The sequence below is a fragment of the Mixophyes fleayi genome, chromosome 5, assembly GCF_038048845.1.
Source record: "Mixophyes fleayi isolate aMixFle1 chromosome 5, aMixFle1.hap1, whole genome shotgun sequence".
Lineage (NCBI taxonomy): Eukaryota > Metazoa > Chordata > Amphibia > Anura > Limnodynastidae > Mixophyes > Mixophyes fleayi.
The window spans coordinates 176,908,423-176,934,050 of NC_134406.1; the positions used below are offsets into that span (position 1 = coordinate 176,908,423).

Genomic DNA, 25,628 nt, shown 5'->3' on the forward strand with positions numbered 1-25,628 from the left:
ATATTAGGTGTAAAAATTATAATTTAAACCATTGGGACATATAATAAATCTCCTGGAAAATACCTCCAATCTATGTAGAGGTTGGGTTATTATACAACATATACTATAATGGTTGTAGCTTGAAGGTATTGATATGCACTGTATTAAACCTTTTTACAATGCCCTAAATGTAGGTATATTCATAGGTTCTTATCCCCTCTTATTTATGCGGGTTTGGGACTGCAACATACTCAAAGTTTATTGGTCCTCTTAATTATATCAGGACCACAATTAGATAGAATCAACTGAACAGGTTATATATTCATAATTATAATTTAATCCATTGTCCTGCTATCTTCCCTATTTCCCCATATATAAAAGGATCTATCTATCTAGTATGTAGATGGTACTATGATACTGAGTTTGCCACAGCTGTGTCAGGCTGCAAATTTAATTAACCAGTGTGAACGTTCTCAATATCAGGACTGCAGCGTGCACAAAGATCTCATTAGGCTGCTTAAAGTTTTATAGTATATGTGATCAGATCTGTTTACTATTAGAGGTTAAACTATCTATTCAAACTGCCAGGATTGAAGAGAGCATTGAATCCAACACTTCTGTATTGAAGTATACCTACCGATGTAGCGATTCCGTTTAAATCCAGTTTATTCATGTTTAAGATTATGCCTTAACATTTCACATAAATAGCTGATTAGATGTTCTCAGTATCATAGTACCATCTACATACTAGATAGATAGATCCTTTTATATATGGGGAAATAGGGAAGATAGCAGGACAATGGATTAAATTATAATTATGAATATATAACCTGTTCAGTTGATTCTATCTAATTGTGGTCCTGATATAATTAAGAGGACCAATAAACTTTGAGTATGTTGCAGTCCCAAACCCGCATAAATAAGAGGGGATAAGAACCTATGAATATACCTACATTTAGGGCATTGTAAAAAGGTTTAATACAGTGCATATCAATACCTTCAAGCTACAACCATTATAGTATATGTTGTATAATAACCCAACCTCTACATAGATTGGAGGTATTTTCCAGGAGATTTATTATATGTCCCAATGGTTTAAATTATAATTTTTACACCTAATATATGGTTTATATGAGATAACTATTGGGTTGTACCTATTTCAACTAACTGGTATATGTCAATCATACCAGTTTTATTAAACTCTTGGTATATATCTGTTCTATTATCTAGGGGGTATTACATTAATTTATACTCTTATTATTAGAGGTTGGATATTTAGCATCACTTAATATCTAATATCCAGGAATACATCAACCACGGAGATGTAATATTGATAATATACATTATAACCTATAATAGTCCAGTGGTACGAGAGAGCAGCAACGCGGCAAGACAAATTTCAGTTTGTCTTTTTATCAGTTGTTGTATTATACCAGTTTCATCCATTTATCACCTTTTATATTTCGCTATGAGAATGTTTTAATGAATATCAATAAAGAAGTATTTTACAGTAATCAATATACATACATTATAATCCTAACTTAGGGTTCATTTTGAGTGCCCCATTTGATCATTTCTTTTCTTTCCCTTGTTTCTTGATTTACAATGTATTAATGATCGGGTGCACCGATCCTCAATCTTTATGGATGATGCCATTAGACAGGATTGATATATTATTGAGGAAGTATATGAACCACCCGGTGCGGTTTTTCCCTCCTTTTGAGTTAAAACAGTAGAGCTGCAGAGCCAGATCCCCGACCCCCAGGAGCAAAACAGAGTTGTGAACTTGACACGTGCTCTCCTGTCCGCCCACACCATTGAAGATATGAGACGGTCAACAGATCAAAATAGACTATGAGTAATATAAATTGGCGACTGCTGCAAGACATGCAAAAATTTTGGCTGAATTATCATTTCGACTAGATTAATTCTACCTGTAACTGTCAATGGCAACTGCTTCCACGCCTGAACCTGGCCTTTAAGATACTCGACCTGAGGTTGGAGATTGTGCTGAAACTATTGACTCATATCACTAGAAATCCAAATATTTAAATACAGGAGCCCATTTAAGAGGGGGTCTGAAAGACTTGACCTATCGGGCAAGTTCCCCCCACCGGGGTCACACTAGACTTGTCCCAATTGATCAAAAGTCCCAAATAAAAGCCAAAAACAGTGACCACACAAAGAAGTGCAGGTAAAGATCTACCGGGACGTGACAGAATAGTAACATATCATCTGCATAAAGGGCAATCGTGTCGTGTCTGTCCTGCAACCCACCATCAGTCCACTTATATCCGCCTGTGCTCTAATAGCACAGGCCAACGGTTCAATGGCCAAGGCAAAGAGGGTGGGAGACATGGGACAACCCTGCCTCGTGCCTCTGCCCAGGGCAAGAAAACCTTTTACAAATGTAACCGTCTAGTACATCTAGTAAAGTGTATATAGCATCTCTTGCCAGATTCGGTGGGCTGGCTGTAGTGAATTATCTATGGCCACATCACAAACCTGATTATATTGTATTTGAACCAAGTAGGCCAAATAGATTTTTGCGCTACTCTGTTCAAAGCTAATGACGTTGGCAAGATGAAGTGGTTGAGAGGGGCGGCTGTAGACAGAAGATTTGGTACAGTCGGACCACGGAAAATGGCAGGAGCTACTGTAGAGTTAAAAACTAATATATACACTAGCAAGATATTTGCACATTTCAAACAATTTGAATTTTACAAACCTCTACATAGATCGACACATTACTATTCATATACTGCAGTAAAAAGCAACATCATTACATAAATATAAATAATGTAATTAAAAAACAATGCATCTTGAGAACCTTTCTTTTGTCTTTAAAGATAATTAAACATAATATCTACAGATTATCGCTTTCTCCAGTGCATTCTGTATGTACTTATTTAACTTAACATTTGTAATAAATTAAAAACAAAATAACTTTTACAGTTGCAAAATACACAATGTACAAGAAGGTTAATCCGATGCCTTCATACATTTTTTTTTTTTGGTCACATTGGGGATTAGTACGATTTCAATGAAATATCTCAAGGATCAACCGAAAAGACTCAGTGAAATGAATTAAGCAGAAAATATATTTCACTTACAGGCAAGGTTGTTTGCATTTCCTTTATTCTCCCCACTGGAATTTACAATCTATATTCCCTACCACATGGACATATACACAGAAGGGTTATATACATTTGCATGTAATAATGAGTGGGAACTGACATATTGATTGCTTTACCAATGTCTGCTGATAATTCATCTGTAATGAGTAGATGGTTTATATATCTGCAAGAGATACATATTTAAGCTTGATATATCTCATGCATGGGAGTATCTGTTATTTGTTTTACTTGATGAAAGGATCTTCAAATCTTTATTGGATTAAAAAAACATATCTTTAGTTCAGGAATGTCAAATTATTTACAAATATGTGAATTTGCTAAAACTCTGTCTCTGGGAAAGGAATGATTAATATGCTCAAATATGTCTAACACGTGTAGACCCACATAGGCAATATTTATATAATATAGTAAAATGTGGTTTTGTTGTGTTTCCTTTAATGTTCCTGAAAATGTAGTAATCTAGCCATTCTGTTCAATCTGGTTTTGCCAAAATATCATTTGGCAACTGTAACTAAAATATTACTTTTAAGGCAGTGCAGTTCCAAGTAAACCTTTTTCCAAGGATATGAAACATTTTGCACCTGCATACACACCTACTGGCATCCTAACAGTTCTGTGGAAATGGGTCTTCATGCTGATTGGGATAGGGTTCTGATGTGTTTATGCAAAGAGCAAGCAAATACACTATTTGAAATGCTGTGTATTTACTAAGATATATATATATATATATCAGCTACAACATTAAAACCACTTGCCTTATATTCTGTAGGTCTCACTCGTGCTGTCAAAACAGCTCTGACCCTTCGTGCCATGGACTCCACAAGACCTCTGAAGGTGTCCTGTGGTATCTGGAACTAAGACGTTTGCAACTTATAGGACTTAAGGGATTTGCTTCTAAGTGGGTGCCTCCAAGACGTATACTTTTTTTTTCTAGCACATCCCATAGATGCTCGATCGGATTGAGATCTGGGAAATTTAGAGGCCAAGTCAACACTTTGAGCTTTCTGCCATATTCCTCACACCATTCCTACACAATTTTTGCAGTGTGGCAGGGCACATTATCCTGTTGAAAGAGGGCCCTGCCATCAGGGAATACCGTTGCCATGAGGGGTGTACTTGGTCTGCAGCAATTTTTTGGCAGGTGGTATGTGTCAAAGTAACATCCACAGGAACGGCAGGACCTAAGGTTTCCCATAGTGCACCCTGGTGTGGTCGCTTTCCCAGGTAAACGACGCACATGCTCCCGGATGTCCACATGATGTAAAAGGAAGCACGATTCATTAGACCAGGCCACCTTCTTCCATTGCTTTATGGTCCAGTTCTGGCGCTCATGTGCCTATTGTAGGTGCTTTTTATGGTGGACAGGGGTCGACATGGGAACTATGACTGGTCAGCTGCTACGCAGCCCCATATGCAGCAAGCTGCGATGCACTGTGTCTTCTGTAACCTTTCTATCATAGCCAGCATTATCTTTTTTAGAAATTTATGTTACAGTAGCTCTTTTGTGGGATTGGACCAGACGGTCTAGTCTTCACTCCCCACATGCATCAATGATCTTTGGGCGCCCATGATTGTTGTCCTTTCTTGGACCACTTTTGGTATGTACTGACCACTGCATACAAGAACACCCCACAAGACCTGCCATTTTGCAGATTAGCCATCATAGTTTAAAAAATAGTCGTCCTCATCAGCGTCTATGTGCACCTGCTTTCTACCATGTGCAAATGATACTACTCCTGTCACCTCCTTTACTGAACTTGGTCTTTGTTAGACCACCACTTTCCTCCCCTGTTTCGCCACTCCAGTCGTAAGGTGGTGCTAGTGTCAAATGCGCACAAGTTTGCATGTGCGCGCTTTTCTTTGCATGCCTGACAGTGCATGTTTTTCGGAATTTACGTTATGCAAACTGGTGTAATTTCCTCTTGGCATCAGGCCTCGTATGTGAGTGGGTAGTGCCAATATGCCTCAAACCTTTTATTGGAAACGTTTAGTAAAAATATAAATGTGTAGGCATTACAGGTTGCATGCTTCCCAGGACCAATCTGTTTTGTTTTTTTTTCTGGAATTCTATGAACTGAAAATTGATTTTATTTTAGACCCCTGGTTCATCGTTAATAAAATAACTAGAGGGGATATAATCATGCAACTGTATACTTCCCAGAAAGAATCCTGAATACTTTAGAAGAAAGAGAATATATAGAGCATCTGCAATATTACAACTTTACCCTATAGCCTTATAAATGAGTTAATTTATAAGATTAAGATTGAGAAGGCATCATCATTGGACATTTTATACTATATTGTTTTTGTTTTTCTTTTTTGAAATGTTTTGGTGCTGTTTTGCCTATCAAGCTTGTCCATTCTGGAGATTGCAGAATACACGCCTTGCTTGCCATTACCTTCTCCCTTTCAATGTTATAATCTGCTGATAGAACCCAACAACCTGTTTATTTTGCATAAGTGATACTTTTATTTAAAACTCAAGCATGGACTTCAAGCCTAATTTAAAGACACATCACTTCATATATCTAACTACCCACTGAGATTGTGTAATCGTAATCTTATTTGAATACAAATGTTTTTGCAGACTAGAATTTGAAGAGCCCCTTTATATGGAAAGATACTCTGGGAAGCCTTAATTCAATTTCTGGAAATTAATGACTGGAAAAATATAGTCGAAAATCACAGATACCATAGGTGTCCACATGCCTATGCTGATTTCTGGTTTGTAGTCTGATTGTGTCCCCTGGTTAAATGCTATAAAATCTTGCAGCAGCAGAAGGGGACTAATTGACATAATCATGATTATCCTCTCCTTCCCCAAACGCCCAATTGATTGTCTCCTACATCATGGCATATCCTTCCCCTGATATCTCATTCTCTTCCCCCAGTATGATTGCTAATTCCCCAACACACACTAGATACTTTCTTGTCTCCTGTGTTGAATGTGGTGGCTCCCAGGCCGTGGCCATGAAACTTGATTGACTTGAATCATGTCTCGCTCGCAAGATTGGCAGCAATGCAGTACGTATGTGACAGTCTGCAGCAAATCTTAGTGCAGCTGATTCTTTGATTCACTGCCAGACTGTCTGACTGGTGAATGACAGTGTGTCTGAGTCCACACTCCAGCAGCCACAGTGAGACCTGGTGTAATGTGGGACAGGGCAAATACACGGGCATAGTTCTCCCTGCAGATCATCATCATCAACATTTATATAGCGCCAGCAAATTCCGTAGCGCTTTACAATTGGGAACAAACATTGATAAGACAATACTGGGTAATACATACAGACAGAGAGGTAAGAGAACCCTGATCGCAAGCTTACAATCTATAGGATGCACATGGTTCTGCCATCTTCTTATATGTAATATAGGGTAACTATGGTACCTTTGTTTTCTGGAAAGACCAATAGGAGTCAGCATTAAACATTATATTAACATATTTATCGTTTTTCCTGTTTTTAGAATATATTCTACAATTTTACTTCTAATTACACTTTTAGTTTGGCTTTGTCTTCTGTGCAGGTTTTTGAAATATTTTTAAGTGGAAACAAATCAGATATAATGTTTTTTACATGTATGATCAGTAGAAATCATTGCAAGGAAATCCCTGTGTTGTGGGGGCAACTAATGGCAGTTTATGGGGCGTCCACAACGGATTTCACTTTTCTTAAAATTATGCTGTGAGATTCAGAGAGCACCCATTCTAATCACCTTAATGTCCATGTGAGATCTATCAAAATTTACCTTCAATGTGCTGGAAATACAATATCAAATGTAAAAGTTATATAAACATACATGTAAAATCAAAACCTGGAAATTTACTTGTATACTACGGAATAAAAATTAGCTATCCCCAGTGTAATTGGCAGATCACCAAAATATAAAAATGTGTCTGGTCATGAAGAGATGAAATCCTTCTAGATATGAATGGGTAAATGTAAATTAAAATTGAGTGCTGTCTCTTTTAATCTAATTACTATATAGTTAAAACCACTTCTCTTTAAGGTAGCATAGCCCATTGCTTCCAAATGAAAAGTTCCTATTAGCCAATCCCCTACTTGAATGGTGTTCAGATTTTACACATTTTAAGATCTTGCTTTACTTTATAGATTTTATGTCCGTCTTAAGCACCCCCTTCCTACTCATTTGCAGCTGAACATTGCTCTGCATGATAAGTAAATGAAGCACAAAGAGTACTTTAATAAGATGTAGCTTGGCTATGGCAGATAACAACTTTGTTAAATTGACTTCATTTGTGCATAGTATGAACCGTTGTCAATTGTTTTAACTAACCCATTGCAATACTGTATAGTGACAGTTTAAACATTACTTAGCTAGAAATATTCATTCAAAGAAGACGATTTGGCAGCAATTATTATTGGCAGGAACCTGTTATTGGGACACTTGTCCTGTTATATGTATAGGCGTCGGCAGCGTTGGTGGTATAGTCATGGCTAAAAAAGTTGTGAGAATGACACATATTATTTTTCACAAAGTCTGCTGCCTCAGTTTTTAGAGTGATCAGATGACTTGCAATTAATTTCAAAGTCCCTCTTTGCCATGACAATGAACTTTATCCCAATACAACATTTCCACTGCATTTTAGCCCTGCCACAAAAAGACCAGCTGACATCAGGTCAGTGATTCTCTCATTAACACAGGCGAGAGTGTTGACGAGGACAAGGCTGGAGATCACTCTGTCATGCTGATTGAGTTAGAATAACAGAATGGAAGCTTTATAAGAAAGGTGGTGCTTGAAATCATTGTTCTTCCTCTGCACATGTTTCCTTGCAGGTAACCAATGTTAACAGTCATCATTGCTTTGCACAAAAAGGGCTTTACAGGCAAGGATATTGCTGCTAGTAAGATTGCACCTAAATTAACCATTTATCAGATCATTAAGAAATTCAAGGAGAGAGGTTCAATAGTTGTGAAGAAGGCCTCAGGGCGCCCAAGAACATCCAGTAAGTGCCAGGACCGTCTCCTAAAGTTGACTCTGCTGCGGGATCGGGGCACCACCAGTGCAGAGGCTGCTCAGGAATGGCAGCAGGCAGGTGTGAGTGCATCTGCACGCACAGTAAGGCGAAGACTTTTGGAGGATTGCCTGGTGTCAAGAAGGCCAGCAATGAAGCCACTTCTCTCCAGGAAAAACATCAGGGACAGACTGATATTCTGCAAAAGGTACAGCGATTGGGCAGCTGAGGACTGGGGTAAAGTAATTTTTTTTCTGATGAATCCCCTTTCAGATTGTTTGGAGCATCTGGAATAACTCTTGACCAGAGAAGGAAAGGTGAGCGCTACCATCAGTCCTGTCATGCCAACAGTAAAGCATCCTGAGACCATTCATGTGTGGGGTTGCTTGTCAGCCAAGGGAGTGGATGAACTCACAATTTTGCCTAAGAACACAGCCATGAATAAAGAATGGTACCAAAACATCCTCTAAGAGCAACTTCTCCCAGCCATCCAAAAACATTTTGGTTATGAACAGTGCCTTTTCCAGCATGATGGAGCACTTGGCCATAAGGCAAAAGTGATAACTAAGTGGCTCGGAGATCAAAACATCGAAATTTTAGGTCCATGGACAGAAAACTCCCAAGACCTTAATCCCATTGATAACTTGCTGTCAACCCTCAAGAGTGGTGGACAAACAAAAACCCACAAATTCTGACAAACTGCAAGCATTGATTAGGCAAGAATGGGCAGCCATCAGTCAGTATGTGGCTCAGAAGTTGATTGACAGCATGCCAGCGTAAATGCAGAGTTTTTCAAAAAGAAGGGTCAACACTGCAAATATTGACTCTTTGCATAAACTTAATGTAATTGTCAATAAAAGCCTTTGACACTTATGAAATGCTTGTAATTTTACTTCAGTATACCATAGCAACATCTGACAAAAAGGTCTGAAAACACTGAAGCAGCAAACTTTGTGATAACCAATACTTGTCATTCTCAAAACTTTTGGTCATGACTATAGGTGTTAAACCACAATAAGCTTTTAGACTTAACCCATTTGTTGGTTTTATTTCAGAACTTATTGATGATATATACACATATACAGTTGCTCACACTTGATACTGACTGCACAGATAGGTAGTATGACAAGCTTATGCAGTTAATGTACTTAACACTTTTATAGTACATTAATATATGCAGATGGTAAACTTATATTGTGCGTAATGTCGGAGAACATGTTGCTCATATATATTTTGTGCCTCTGATCACTTTATATATCTTTATAGAAGTAAGTTAACACAAAAGGGATGCAACTCCAGTTATGATGTCTTTTACAGTTTAACTGTCACTGGAAGAACCTGCTGAGAGCCTAACTTCCTGTCTGTGCATGCTCAGTAGAGCGATGCGAACAGCTGGAGGCTGCCCCAGTTCCTGTCTCCTCTAGATCTCAGGGGACACCACTATCAAGATGGGAGAGAAGCTCCATTTTAACAATTATAATGTTATATATACGTATAATCTATAATTCCATTATTAGATGTTCTAACTATTTTCAGCTGTGTTCCTAAAAGGGGTTTAAAGGAGAACCATAAATTTCTATTGCCATATTATTTTTTGTTAATCAAACTTCCACAAAACTGCACAACCACAGGAAAAAATGCCCAGGACCCCCTCCCATGTTGCTTGTAACTGCAGTTTTACCAGTTGTGGGGGCAACCAATGGCAGTTTATGGGGCGTCCACAACGGAAAAATTGAACTGATTGAACAAACTGCAGCTGTGGCGACTAGAATCATAGTCATAAGTAAATCATAGTTCTGCTTGTTTAGGGGTGGTGGTGTTTATAACAAATAATATATACGAAGTTCTCTTAAACCTCTCAAAAGTTGGTTAAATTGTTGAAATATCCTCATAACTAGGTAGAATCTGATAAGTTGGTGCTTTTAACCTTCCACTGTTTTGCTGTTCTGTTGCTCTAGGAGTTGACAAGCCTATTTAAGTGTTTGAAACGTGTTTCTAAACTTTACTTTCAGTTATCACAGCTGACTAAAAGGAGAAACTAGCTTACTGTTTCACTATGACTTAATGCATGATCTCTAGGTACTTTCCAAGCAAATAAAGCATGATATGGTAGTGCGTGTGATGAGCCAACCTGCTGCTAGGTATGTTGTGCTTTCCCACAAGACGTGAAGTCTTTCAAAATTGCTTACAAGTGGAACTAGGGTCTTGCTGCATACACATATACTGTATGTTTGTTGCAAAGTGGTGAGGACGCTTTCTTTTTGCCTTGTTTATATTTAGACAGTCATAGCCAAAGTTTCATTCTTTCCAGCATGACACATTTCACCTGATGTATTCTATTTACATTTTTTAGATGCAATTTCCTGTGCGTTCTTTAACATCTATTTTCAAATCTAGCCCATGTAACTGAAGTTGAGAAATAAATAACAAGTGAAGCAGACCATGTATATTAAGTGAAATGGGTCATAATACAAAGACATATACAGTAGGTTTGCATTTAGAGTGGATTACCTTATGTCTCCATATCACTTCAGGGCTTGTGGTCGTGTGAATCACATCATTATGGGCCTGTCTCTCACTGTACAATGCTGCGAATTGCGGCACCACAATGTGGTGGCGGGGCCAGGATGATGCAATTCACTGTGTATAGTGACATCAAGTCCCGCCCCCACCCACTTCACTAGGAAAGTGGGTGGGATGCGGAAGGCTGCACTAGTTCGACTGGAATACCAGAAGAACTCCTAGAATATGGGAGTGTCCCGGACATTCCAGGAGAGTAGGCAACTGTGTATTAGGGTAAATTCAAAATATAGCAGTTTGTATTTCTGCAATTTAGAAATATAAACACAAGTGATAGCAGCCCAAAAGAACACTTAGAATTCATTTTTTGACACAAACTCTAAATTTTCAAGGGATTTTGTATGCAGATTATTATACATTAACTTGACATTCTAGCTACATTCATTATTATATACTGTAAAGTAATGGTGTAAATTCTAGACACATATTTAAACCTTTCCAGATGCAGTAAGGAGTATTCCGCTGCTGATTAGGTGTATCTATACATATCATATGCACTGTACTTTAAGCAGATAAGTGGCCTCAACTTGACTATTGGACATGGTTATTCAATGGTACTATAAAAAGTTCCTACATAATGAAAAGCAGTGCGACACAGCAAAAGTCCTCTTTGGTGGTAGTGTGCACAACGATTTGCACGGGTGTGCCTAGATTCCCGCTAACGGCCATGGTTATGATGGAGTAAGATGGCTGTGTTGGCAGAGAAGCAGAGGCTTACATTGGTTGATGGAAGGAGTATGGTAAAGTGTAAGTATATGCACTGCTCTGCCTAGTTTTAGTGAGCAGTATAACAATGACATTTGATTTTATGGAGTGGAATTATTGATATGAGATAAAAGGAAAGGGGGGCTCATTTTAAAAGTGTTCTTTGCTGGACACACACAGTACAAAACCACTTGATTTGGGCACCAGCTCTGACCTTCTGGAGATGGGGTATCATCCTATCAATATATTGGGATGCATTTTGCGCCTTTGTTGCAGTTCAGTGGTCCAAACTAAGGTATTTTGCACAGCGCATGCCATTTCTGTTGTGAATGAGGTCCACAGGTGGTTGTATTTAGTGTATCAGAAATAACTGATCTACTACCAAAAAAAACAAAGAAATCTACTTGGACACACACTTCCCCAGACAGACAACCACTTCACTTGGGTTTTATTATACACTGTGCCTTGCCCCAAACTCCAAAACTCACCATTTTGCCTTTAATTTATATCCCCCTATCTCAGCTGCCTATAAATTGGCTGCTGATACTATCTACGGTCTGAGCTCTGTCTGCTGACAAGTTGGAAATTTGCAGTGTGCTCTGCATGTCACACTGTGATACGCAGAGTGTGAGCCTCTCTGACTAAGACACATTGACATGTTTCCCAGTTGAGTCATGCAGAGCAAGGCACAGCATCATAGGGGGTCACAGCATTTTTAGCATTTGTGATCAATCTACTGTAAGTATGGCATTTGAGGAGGTATATTCGGTGCGTTCTGATATTCTACAAATATTCTTTACATAGATATCATTGATGTGTAATATGATAGTAAGTGTGTTTGAGAATAGTGGTTGAAAACTGTTAAATAAGAACAAACAAATACGTAACTTGCATTATTTTCCTTGCAAAACGTTCTTTTACTGCAGCTCCATCCTGTCAGTGTTTACATTGGTTGCCTGGAATTAACCAAATCCAATTTAAAACACTTCTACTAACATACCAAGCTATAAAAACCAACATACATCTCCTCTCTTTGTTCAAAATATCTCCCAACGCGACCCCTCCACTCTGCCCACTATTTGCGCGCCTCATCTACGCTCATTAACTGCTCCCATTCCCGGATACAGGACTTTTCTTGGGCTGCATCTGTGTAATTCCAACCCTCATACACCAGGACTTTCCCTTACCCTTCCAATTTTCACACGCTCCCTGGGAACCCACGTAATGCTTTCCAAACTCCCAAATCAACTTTTTAAACTCCTTAGGCTATTCTGAAAATGTTTATTCTCCTATGCTGAAACCCTCTAACCCCCAAACCTACACTGCTGTGTGACTGGATTACATAGCTGCATGAATTCCAGGAGTGTGAGTGAACGGTTAGCAGAAGATTCAGCTTTAGACATGACATGAGTGTCGTATGCGGTGAATAAATATGAGACATAGGGTAGAGAGGACCCTGCCTGTGAGCAGTTACATACTAGCAGGAGGGGGTACGGAGCTACAAAAGGTGCACATAGGATAAGAGTTGTTCTGGTGGATGGAGGCAGTAGAGGGAGTGGGTGTAAGGGCCCAAGAAGGGGGTAGGGTAGGCAGTAGTGCTGGAGAGGATAAGGAGAGATGGAAGAGGAAGGTTAGTGTAGCCAACATTCAGGATGAGGCCAGTGAGGAGTTTGGTATATTATAAGTGGACCAGAGTTTTAGTTACTTCCTGAGTGATGGAGTGTATTTTAGCACTGTTGCAGAGGAGGAGGAGGTATCAAGACTGCGAGAGGAACTATTGAATAAATGTTGGCAATAAGGATAATTATACTAATGCTCAACTATGAATGTTATATGCCAATAAATAGCTATTTAATACCTATCATTTTTTATTTGCTCTAACAGATTTGTTGCATTGCTATGTCAAACAGAAAATAGAGAAAGCAACACTTACACACTAGTTCGAACTTAATACTTAGCCAAAGTCTCCAGCCACTGTATTCATTTTCAATCTGACAACATACATGAGCAACCAAATCGGATAAGAAACTAGATCATAGCATTTGCCTGTAAAATTTATCAGATGGTGTTAATCTGTCCTCTGGATTTCTGGGGAAGCCTGAAATTATCTGCTTGATTTTGATTGTATCACTTTAGGAGATCTTGGTAAGTTTATGGACACACACACCAATATCAGTCCAGAATGCTGACATTGAAGCATCTGTGGCCAGCTTTACTTGAATATAATTACTAACATGTAAGCCAGCCACAGCTATGAAGTTGTCTCTACCAATCGAATAGCCCTAACTAATATTTGGTCATATAGGGAGTGAGAATTTGAGAGCAAAACTTACCTAAAGGTCACTGTAATTGTCAAGACAAGTAATATGTTCCATGGGAAACCTAAGATTTATAGAACATTTGTAGAAAAATATAGTGCAATTTAAAATACAGAAAATTAGTGAGCAACATTGTAAGAGAAGACGTAATCATACAAAACTTAAAACTATTCTTGCTGTAGCTATGTGTGACAAAATGGTCTTGCTTTGCCAGCCCACACCACCAGACTTATGAGGTTTTTCTGGTTTCCAGTAAATCACTGACTACACCTATGGGTGCCGCTTGGCCAAGCACACTGTGAGTGTCGTCTGCACACCACCATAGTGTCCCCATTTGTAAAGAGAATAATTGGTTTCACCGGTGCATGGAGCCACTCGGGCTACTTGGTCAATATGTAGCTGCTACAGCACCTCTTTGCTGGCTGCTCTGGCTGAATCCCTCCTGACCTTTTGCTTTGGATCGGGACTGCTGGCTAGCTCACAGAGTGATGACTCAGGAACGATGGACTCAATGCTGGGTAGCAGGGGGATGAATTGAATTGTGCTTTATGATCTGTTGGCCACATAAACAAGCAGGTCTTTAACGTTAATAGTGTTTATTAGCTCAGTTAGCTATTAGAAGAGCTGTCCCTTTAAGCAGATACATACAACAAGAATATATTGCTTTTGACAACTCTGAGCTGAATATGGCTCCACGAGGTTTGGGGCCAAATTTCAGGGGCACAGTCCAGTGAGCTCCGCTGGAGTACTTGGCCTCCTGGGACTCCTGAATCTGTGCAAAGCTGGTGGAAGGGAGATCTTTAACACTGCTGTTCTCCGGTCATGATAAACAGTGACCGCCGGCAGTCTATTGAGCCAGGCCACCTCACACCCTGGTAGACCACTGGGTATATGCTTTCTGTTTATGCATACTTTTTGCATATGCACAATGCACAGTGTGTGCCTAATATACAGATAAACAGTTTTCTTGTTATTTGTTGGTTGAAGAAGGGGGGACTGCCACACAATGCAAATAAGAATGTCTGGAACACACAATCTTCTTGTTTTTGTTTGACTGTACATTCTGATTTCTTTTGCTTCTGTTTATACATTTAGATGTTAATTGCCAATAAAGAATTGTGTGGATTGTCTGATTATACAATTTATCAGGCAAAGGTCTTCCTGAATATACTTTTCTTGGCAATACCACTTGGTTTTACTCCGTCTCTGGAAGTTTTCTCCACCCAAAGCACATTAACAAATGAGATGTGCCATCAGGAAAAATCTGGAGTGGTGATTCTTAGGATTAAATAAAGTGCCAAAAAAAACAAACAAAACCTAGCAGATACAATTACAAATTGTGTATATTATGTCAGTGCATGAACAGTATACATATTTGTCTGGCTTACAAAATGCACCTTTTAGGGCTAATATCCACTTGTATTGAGACAAATTCAAGTTTACACTTTTCCCTTCCTCTTGTAAGTATCTTGTGAACATAATACAGGGATACAGGCACACAAATCATTGCAAGTAAACTGTTTTGTATAGGGAACACCCAACCCTGAAACATTCGTCCACCCAAAAATTACTTCTGTGCAACAGACTTCGTCTTGCTGTACGGTCCATACTGCAGCTTCGTTAAACGATGCACAGTGAATGCAGAGTAGTCGCGTGATGTTACAACAGAAAAAAATGTTTGCTATGTGCAATACTATTATTTTGCTCTCTAGATGACACCCATTATTTTGACAGTGACACACATGATTATAATACCCTGTGTTTTGTCTGTATAGGTGTAACATCATGCAAAGTTTGAGCAGGTAATTACGGATTGCAGAGATTTAGCGCAATATCCTGAAAAGATTGTTAACCTATGGCAGACACAACAATACTTTGTAAAGGTTGAAATAAAGCTTCACAGTATGTGCATTGCATATGTTGCAGGAGGAGGGAAGTCCAAGAAGAATCCACCAACAGCTGTTGTTGATCTGTTGTTGTTCCACAAGAAGACTCAGAGCTGTCACAATTTGTTCAGTCACATGTGAATGGTTTTAGGAAATTACACAAAAATAGTGTTTATTATACTCTGAGAGGAATTTGTTGCTGTCATTAATTCTGTTAGAACCTCATAATGCATGTTTTCCTTGTGTGATTATTGACAGTGAAGGTTAAACTTATGTTAAAATTGAAGAATCTATACTTTGATTTAAAAGAATAAAATAAAAATAGAAGTATCTATTTAGTGATCATTTATCATTATCAGCAATAACTAAGAAACTTGGCGAAGATAAATAATATAAGCCAGACAACATCTTCAATGTCTATTTTGTTAATATGTCTGAATGCATGTTGCATTGTATATACAAATACATTATATACAAAAAAATGCCCATTTATTGAATGGTGGTAAAAAAGGGAGATTGAGATTTAGTTATTAGGCAAACATTTGACACGTATTGTAATGTAAAGCCTATTTTATCTAGACATGGTGCGCCCAAATAAGCAGGGCCCTAACAGTGTGTTGGAGATGTAATCATGTGTAATGATGTGTATGGTATAGCAGGTGAAAGGGTATCTTAGTGAATTACTTGATGGCTTTACTAGTACTTACAGAAACAAATGGTCCATGTTTGGCTGGAAAGCCACGGTTGTGAGTACACATTTGGTTGACTAGGTTGTCAATGCTGTCCCTCTGTCTTTTTAGACTGAAAGCAGGGTGACGTGGATTCCATTCGCTATAGGACTCCTCTGCGTTTGTCATGCGGCTATAATTAAACACTGCAGGACTCCATCAGAGAAGTCCTATACTGTTGCAGCCATGATCCCCCAAAGACCAGAATAGCATCAAGAATTCCACAATATTCAGCCTAGCTGGTGGTAGCCTGCCTGGCAGTCCAGCCGCAGATGGCATCCCCTGTTGCTGTGGGGATAAGAATGTTGCCATAGCATGGGGGTGTCCTTTTTCTATCAGTGTGCTGGGAAAAAATCTTTTCAAGCCCCGATGTGCCAGATATAGATAGGTAGATGGACACAGTGGTCAAAGTGGGCTGGTATACAGCGGTATTCTATATCACCACTTCTTCTACTGCTTTGATTGTAAAACTATCAAATTCCATTCACACATATATATATATATATATATATATATATATATATATATATATATATATAATTTCTTATTTTATCATGCTAGTATTAATATTAATGGGACCAACAAATAGACATTCATATTATGCCGCCTAGTTGTGCCCCCAATTCACATTATGCAACATAGATGTGCCCCCAGTTCATATAAAGTCTCAAAGTCTTCATTCCTCAAGGAAACCTTGGAGCTGCTTCACTAAAGCAGCCAAGATTACTGAAACTGAGCTGCTGTGCATGCGCAGCTGCTCCATTTCGCCATCTTTGGCTGCAGTTGCGGAACTTCAGCATGTCAGCTAAAAGTGGTATGCGTGCCACGTCTGGCACGCATGCCAGGGGTTGCCAACTCCTGCCCTAGCAGGACTTCTCACCTAAAGCAATGCAAACGGGGAGTATTTATAATGAAGGGGGGAGTAAGACACTTTTTTGGATGGGTTAATAGATGGTTTATTTAACACATAATAAATATATGCCTTTTCGCTACAGTGAGTATGTACTACTACAGAGGTGTACAACCTGTGGGTTGGAACCAGTACCGTTTCATACCACTTTCACATTGCCCCCTTGGCAATATCCCAGGTATATGAACCCAGGATATTGACCAGGGACAGAGCCTCACTGGGTCGACCGGGTTCACACTGAACCCAGGTCTCCATGGCTCCATCACAAGAGGAGCTTTGATTGGCTCCATCACAAGAGGAACTTTGATTGGCTCCTCTTGTGATGCAAGTTTTTTTTTTTTTCTTTTTTAATGTTTTCAATAGGTTCAGACTGGAGGCTACCTGGCACGGACCCGGGAATAACCCTCAAAAAGACCCAGGTCTAATTCCTGGATTGGCAGGGGACCCGTTCACACTCAGCCTTGACCCAGGTCGTCGAAGCTTGCCCAGTAAACAACCCGGGTTTTTGAGGCAGTGTGAACGGAGTATCACTGACACTTTGAGGCATATTCAATTGTCGGCGGAAACGCCGAAAACCTCGCTCTCTGCGCACTATTAGTTATTATGGTAATAGTGTGCGGAAAAACGTTATTGCGGTAGTTTTCTCTCTGGATTTCAGCTCGCAGCTCCCTGAGCCACGAGCTGAAATCCAGCTATTACCGTAATAACGGTAGTAGTTCTAACGCGGCGGGGAATCCGGACAATTGAATATGCCCCTTTTGGGTCCAAACTTATAACAATAAACGAAACCTGTGGTTTCAGTGGCTGTAGTTTAGAGAAGCTTCCACTTACAATCATATTGCCAGTAAAAAACACATACGCAGTCCCTCCCTTTTTTTGTGCTGATCCTAAGATGACTTTATTATGTTTAAGAGGCTATAGTGCTATGCTAATCTCTTTGAGACTGTAAAACAAGGTACATTACGCTCCTGGAACATTACCCCCCCCCCCCCCCCCCGTGGATCTTTCCCTTCCTAACACAATGTTTTACACCATATACCCTTTGTCATTTTTGTTTTACATGTTTCCTCCTACACTCCAAGAACATACTGGTAGGTTAATTGGCTGCTAACAAATTGACCCTAGTCTGTGTCTGTCTGTATGTTAGGGAATTTAGACTGTAAGCCCCAATTCGGCAGGGACTGATATGAGTGAGTTCTCTGTACAGCGCTGCGGAATTAGTGGTGCTATATTGTAATAATTTATTCCATTACAATATAAATAAATGGTGATGGTGATGATGATGATCTTTTTTGTACTACCTTAATTACAATGACTTGGAAGTAGTGTATAAGGGAAAATAATTGTTTCTTTGATTGTTATATTTGGCCAGTTGATATTTCCTTACTATGTAATGTCAGTTTTGAAAATGAAAAATAAAGATTACAAAAAAATAAATAAAATGAGTGTCACTGTTTTAGTGTGTGTGTGTTTTGCTAGCTGGTTTGGTCTAGTCATGGGTTAAGGTTGCAGAGAGAAAGGGGTGGAGGGAAGGAAAGGGGACTTGTTTTGACTGCTGACATTTGTGTCCTCCTGGCTGACTCCCATGTTCTTGCTGCTTTCGTCAGGCAGGGGGTGGCCCTGGTGTAGCTACAGTTGCTATGGAGAGATAGCGGGGGTGGATTCCTAGGTTCCCTAAGCCTGAGAGAGATTACGTCTGAGGCTTTCACACGCCGATCCTAATACGATGTGGCAAAGCAATCCCGGGGTGTCGTGTCACAGATAGAGGGGGATGACCAGTCCTCAGCTGCTCGGTAATATGACTTGTTATTACTAGTAATGTGACATTATTTCCCCTCACCTGTCAGTGTGTGTGTGTGGAGGAAACTACAATGTGATTAGTTACTTCCCGTGTGTGACAGCAGCCGGCTGCCATGCGAGGTCTCTGCCTCCGCTGCCGGCTTATTACCGCCGTGTACCGCTGCTTCTCGGGCTGCTCTCAGCTGGCTCTCCTCGGTACATGGCTTATGCGGAAGTAAGAGCTGGCTCTGTGATATTGTGAAAGAGTTTGGAAAGTCCTCTGCAGTTATATGAGGAAACACTTGCGTGGAGTCCCAGGGCTGAGCACGGGTTAACACTGTCATTGCTGGATGTTGGCACTTTATCCAAAGTAAATGAATAGCGAGGTATCAGTGCTATATAAATGTTCTTTCTTTTTAAAACCGTGTGTGTTATTTTTCTGCAAACCATTTAACGTGCAAAGGACAAGATTCGTATTGCATTTTTTTACCCAAGTAATGTGAAGGCAAAACTATTCCTAGTTCTGTATCTGTTTACAATATGGGCTGCAGGCAGTTTCTCAGATACATGGAAATTATTTGCTGGGCAGTGATGTGTTTTCCCTCGCGTCATCTGACTCATTTGCAGTGTATATACCTGTCATTGAATGTAAAGGGAACCTGCCTGTGAAGATTGCTTCATACAAGCTTATTGCTTTCTTTCAAATTGAGACTAATGTATTAGGAGTGAACAGTACAGTAAAATAAAGAGGATATTAGAAGTTCTCAAAGTTCAATGACCTGCAGACTCCTGCTTTTATATGGTTACAGAACTCTGTAACTTCTGATATCCTTATTTCATAGTAGGGGGATACATTATTGCTATTATATTTATTTATATATAATGTGTACATTCAAGAATTTTTATGACATCATACATTTAAAGCCTTCAGTTCTGTTTTTTACCTTGATAGCTAGACCAGTTATGCATCAATTTCCTTTGCGAATAACATTTATCTTTCTACCCTGGTGATTTTCTTTCATTAGTTTTTCAGGACAAATACAATTTTCTTTGATCTTTAGTATTGTAAAAGTAATTTTGTAATTGTCTTATGTGCGTTCGATAGGGAAACAGGCTATTCTGAAAAAGCTTTTTTGCAATCTGTAAAACCCAGAAAATGAAACTAGTATAAGGATATACACACAGTCATAAGAAGTTGTTTATATATGTGTGTAGTGTAAACTTGATCTAATAGTAGTTGATATAACCTCCCCTATTAGATGTTTGTCATGCATGCTGGAATCCAAGGGAGACCTAACAGCAGTCAGGTGGAGAGGAACAGAGTTAAATTGTCCCTGGACAATTTAATTATTTTGTACAGTCATATTTGAATACAAAATGTGGTGCTTCAAACTGTAGCTGTCTCTTACATTGTATTGTATTGTTCGAGAGCCAGTGGGAGCAGGCATAGGCCGAAGGGGGGAAGGCTTGTGAGTATTGGGTGGTTCTCTGTGTGTTTTTCCACACGTGTGTGTATAATATGCACATTAAAACATTCTAAGGTTGTCAGAGTGCAGTTAATGTATGTTTACTCTAATGAGTCTCATGCATACATGCTGAAACACACACACATCATCATCATCTATTTATATAGCGCCAATTCCGCAGCACTGTACAGAGAACTCGCTTACATCAGTCTCTGCCCCATTGGAGCTTACAGTCTAAATCCCCTAACATACACACACACAGACCGAGAAAGACTAAGGGCAATTTAATAGCAGCCAAAGTAACCTACTAGTATGGTTTGTATTTTTTGGAGTGGGAGGAAACCAGAGCACCCGGAGGAAACCCACGCAAACACGGGACAAACATACAAACTCCACACAGATAAGGCCATGGTCGGGAATTGAACTCATAACCCTAGTGCTGTGAGACAGAAGTGCTAACCACTAAGCCACCGTGCTGCCTGTTAGGAGGCGTATCCTTTCAACCTGCTGTATGGCAGGTGCAAATACTTACTGATGAAGATGGCTTATCATAAACCAGGCACATATGCTGCTGATGCAGAGGCAGAAGCATCTCAGTATGTGTATGGCTCTGCATGTGAGCGCGTGCACTTGTTTTCAGTGCTTTTATTTTTTCTTTAGTTACTCCCATTTTGCTACCATTTCTACATCAGCCCCAGAATGTTGCAGCCAATTGTGTAACTAGCGGAGTACCTCAAGGAACAGTCCTGAGTCATATTCTGTGTAATATATTCATCAGTAATATTAGTCTACAAGGTAAGGTATGTCTTTTTACAGATGTTCAAAGTTTATAACACTGTTGATATACCAGAAGGTGTGAAATAAGTGTTTATAGTGATTTAAAGAAAAAAAGAATTGGACTAAAGTATGAAATCTTGCCGGCAATGGCAACCAGTTTGAGTTAGCGCAGCGGGAAAACTTGTGCAATTAAATTAAAAAAGAGGGAACGCTGCCCCCACGCGTTAAAAATTGTGTTTGCGAGATTTTAGGGGAGTGAAGGGGAGTTTTAACGCTGTCATGTATTACACAGTTAAAAGGTTTTGCACACATTTCCATACAATAGATTGCATTACACATATTGATACATATTGATAATATCTACATCATAGTATTTTCTTTTAGCATATTCTTTTATTGAACTATTTTTTTTACCATACAATCATCTATACCATGTCAAAACACATTACTACATTCTATTTTGTACCAAAAACATACATAAATCTAATTAAATAGTGATATATATTTTTTTTTTTTATTTCCATATTTTTTCACAAGAAAAGCAACTTACACAAGTATGGCATTAATGATAAACATAAGTTTAACTTTCTTTCCACATTTTTTACATGATTTCCAATACTTTTCAGAGGTTTTTTATTTTTAACACACCCCAAGGAGGTGCGAGATAAAACAGCATATTTGCCTGTTTTACCGACAGCGTTAAAAAAACAATTGAATAGCTTTTAACGCGGCTGCCTCTCGCACACCCTATACTTTCAATAGACCTTCTACTGGAGCTAGAGGACCATTTGATGAGAAAAAAAACGTAGCGTTAAAAATGGAATTGAATTGCGGGTAAAGGTGACAATTTAATACCCCCCTTGAAGTTGTAGTTTAAGATGATATGAAGGTAATTAAGCAGTGTAGTGTAGAAGTGTGAAAGCCCAGTTGCTTTGCTTTATATTGCCACCTTTATATAGTTCTGGAGGCCTTATCTCCCAAAAAATAAAATAATGCAATAAAAAGAAATTGGAGAAGGACCACTAAAATGGTGCATGGGCTACATAACAAAACTTGGTGATATGATATAAATTAAATGATATAAAGTATTAATAGAGTTCAGGAAGACACCTCTTAATTTTTTAAAATAAGATGATTTCTTGAATATTTCTTGAACAAGAGGGAGGGCTGAAACTTGTTAAGACTTAGATGGACTATATTAGGAAGAAAAAATAACTTTCTCTTCACCCATGTGTATATATATATATATATATATATAATCATTGTGTGTATTCATCTAGTTATGATGTTCTATCTATATATATATATATATATATATATATATATATATATATATATATATATATATATATATATATATATTGATTTTCTCATGTGATTTTGATTTCATTTTGCTTTCAGCCCTGCATTTATAATGTGTAATCTGTTGATGACTATTTGCCTGCATTGTTTTGGTTAGCCGTAATTGAGCCAGTGGCTCTTTTGCATTTGATATGCATCTTGGAATTGTGGTTTTTCTATGTTGTTTCCTCTAGGAGACTGATTAATTTTTTGGGGGGGGAGGGGGTTTGTATGTTCCTATTTGTTTCATTGGCAAATTTGACAAATTCAGTAAAATAAATGCTTAAAAAAAACTAGCAGGCTCAATAGGTCCATAGGTTATTTTCTGCTGTCAAATGCTGTATACATAATTTTCATTCTTAGGTGGAGGTGATTGGCTAATACACAGTGTACATAATAAGTCCCTAGTCCAAAACACCTTAAAGCTATCAGACATCTGGTTGCTATGGACATCAATGCAGTTATGCTTTTCAACAGCATAAATATTCCTTAATATGATCATTTTACTAAAATATATTTAAAAATGAAGTGAAGGTAAGATTCAGGGATTCACAGTTTCAACTTCAAATTACTTTTAGATTATTAAGGTGCAAACACAATGTTTTGGGGATAATGTAGTTCACTTTGTCACACCTATCATATATTTTTATACTCGGGCCACTTGTTTGTAAAGTTCTAGTTCCTACGCTTGCTGTTGCTATAGCGATTGCTTACTCTTGAAAGCTAACTTCATCCAAATGTAAACAAATGGCTTTGGTTGGCATGAGCCAAGATCAATCAAATAACAAAATCTGACCACCTATGTCTCCATCCTTCAATTTGGCAGGTCCCACAACCTCTCTAATGGTCTGTGCAGGAAATCATCTCTGAAACTTCACTTTCATATTGCCATGATCATAAGATCTAAAGCACATGCCTGTTGTATTGTCTTTTTTGTGAACTTTTAGGATAACGGATAGTTGTTCACTTAGAATATGATGTCTACTTTCTCGTGGGGCACTTATAGGATTAAATGATTCAAATATATAGAGAACATTTGTCTTTCTCTATAGAGATATCGCAATAGAGCTTTGAATAACAAGGTATAATAGTCACTTGAGTTTTTATGCATGTGGTAATCTTTCCAAGAACAAAGCAAAAATTATTGCTATTGTGTCGGCGTTTATATTGTTTTCTTTGTAAACATATGATTCTGACAGTTCTCTGTGTAAACTGTGCAGTGTACACATTGTCAGTGCTGTTGTATTCGGACTGCTTTCCTGTCCGGAACGTGGCATGTACACCTCTAACTTGACTGGTCTGTATGGTATGTATGCATCAGCATATGATGGACATGCAGTAAATTATGTCACCATCTCAATGTTTTGATTGGGATTGGCAGTGTGAATTGTAGAGTGCAATGTACTTTGGTCAGATTATCTCATTTTTTTTTAACAAGGTGGCAGAGTTTAAAAATATTGTATACCATACGTACCTCACTAACTTGTGTTAATGTATTGTACAATATAAATAAATGCAGTTATACAGTTTATGGAATTTCATTGCTATAATATAAACCTTGTGTGATATTCTTTTCTTGATTTTCTGTTAAACATTAGTTTGCTGCAGTGCTTGATGGATCAGGCAAACTGAAAAATATTATTTAAAGTAGCTGCACCTTCATTCTGTGTTCATGTTTAAAGAAGGAAGTTTTAATCCACACGTATTTTCAAGAAACAAGCAGCTGCTTTTTAACAGATGGACCAATATTTTGCTTCCTGGGTATACGACAGACTTTTGAGCACAGGATATTGGAGACGTATTATTTTTCATTACAAGCATTTTGTGTTCATAATACATCTTTTGGCATGCACACTTGTGGTCTTATGTTTGCATTTCTGTAATTCTTCGTTTTATAACATGAAGCAAGCATGTAATGACAATTATCTTGGCAAACCACTAAACCACATAAAATAGAAGTTCCTTATTGGCTTGGCATTTGTGTTTCCTGGGGAAATGAGTGCCCACAATTTGATTGAAAAATTACATGGTTATGCAACACTGCTATTTACATTTCAAATATTTACAACCTCAAGGGTGATCCTTTTTATAGAGACTCTAAATTGTTGTGACTAAATTCTTGTTTAATCCTTCTCTTGTGTTCGTCTATAGTTTTTGAAAATACAAATTAATGTAGTGGTATACAGCATATGTGTGTTGCTGCAGACAGTAGGTAGACTTTACCCATATGCATAAACAATAAATTAGGTATTATTTTTACTTTAATCCAGGGCTGAACAAATTCCAATAGCTAGGTATCCTATTATTACTAGTGTCAACTCATATTTATTGATGTCCTAGGGGGGGATTTAATTCTCTGTAATGTGCCACGGATGGTTCTGGAATGGACGCAAAGGCAGTCCGCGGCGATGGAAATATGGAAGATTTTTCTTCGCACCACATATAGGTATGCAGGAAAATCCACAATGATTGGGTACCATAGTACTCTGAAATGAGTGCAGCTGAACATTGCAGTGATGTCCGCGGGCTCATAGATTGTTATTGAAATGAAAGATGCACATCTAGGTTCCAGCATGATATTTGAAAGAGCCAGGGAAGATTTGACTGGCTAGCTCATATAGTTTGCTTTATTTTGTCCACCTCTGCATTAATCTGTTTAGATTCCTTTTTAACACTTGCAAAAAATTAGTAACATTTGTATAAACTGGCACCAGCAAAAATGAATAGTAAATGAGTGAAATATTTATAATAAAAGAAACAATGAATGCCATAAATTACTCTTTATTTTACCATTTCAGTATGTTGTGTGATTCGCTCTAGATGTTTGCTGTCATTCCTTTGTCAAAACGTATAAATCAAGATATATTCTAGATGTTGAAAAAGATAAGTAGTAGGATTGTCTGTGAAGATGTTACATTGGAATGCTACAATCTTTCCTGCTGCTATGTTTTATGTTCAGCATTGCTTAAAAGTAATAAAATAAGCAGTTTGAATGTTTAACAGGTCAATGTCGTTTTCTGGCGAACATAGTCTTATCAGTCCTATG

At 38.4% G+C, this 25,628-nt stretch overlaps 1 protein-coding gene across 3 annotated transcripts in view; it reads left to right on the forward strand.

The window, feature by feature from the left end:
• The window catches only part of HIVEP1 (HIVEP zinc finger 1), a 182,190-nt gene that overhangs the window by 69,674 nt on the left and 86,888 nt on the right, over nucleotides 1-25,628 (forward strand). Inside the window, exon 1 of one of the 3 annotated variants that reach the window (XM_075213077.1) lies at nucleotides 18,688-19,012. The exons of the other annotated variants lie outside the window; for them this stretch is intronic. Coding sequence (XP_075069178.1) covers nucleotides 18,991-19,012 — 22 coding nt within the window. The 5' untranslated portion in view covers nucleotides 18,688-18,990. Of the gene's footprint in view, nucleotides 1-18,687; nucleotides 19,013-25,628 lie in introns of those variants that run through there. 3 annotated transcript variants of the gene reach the window in all.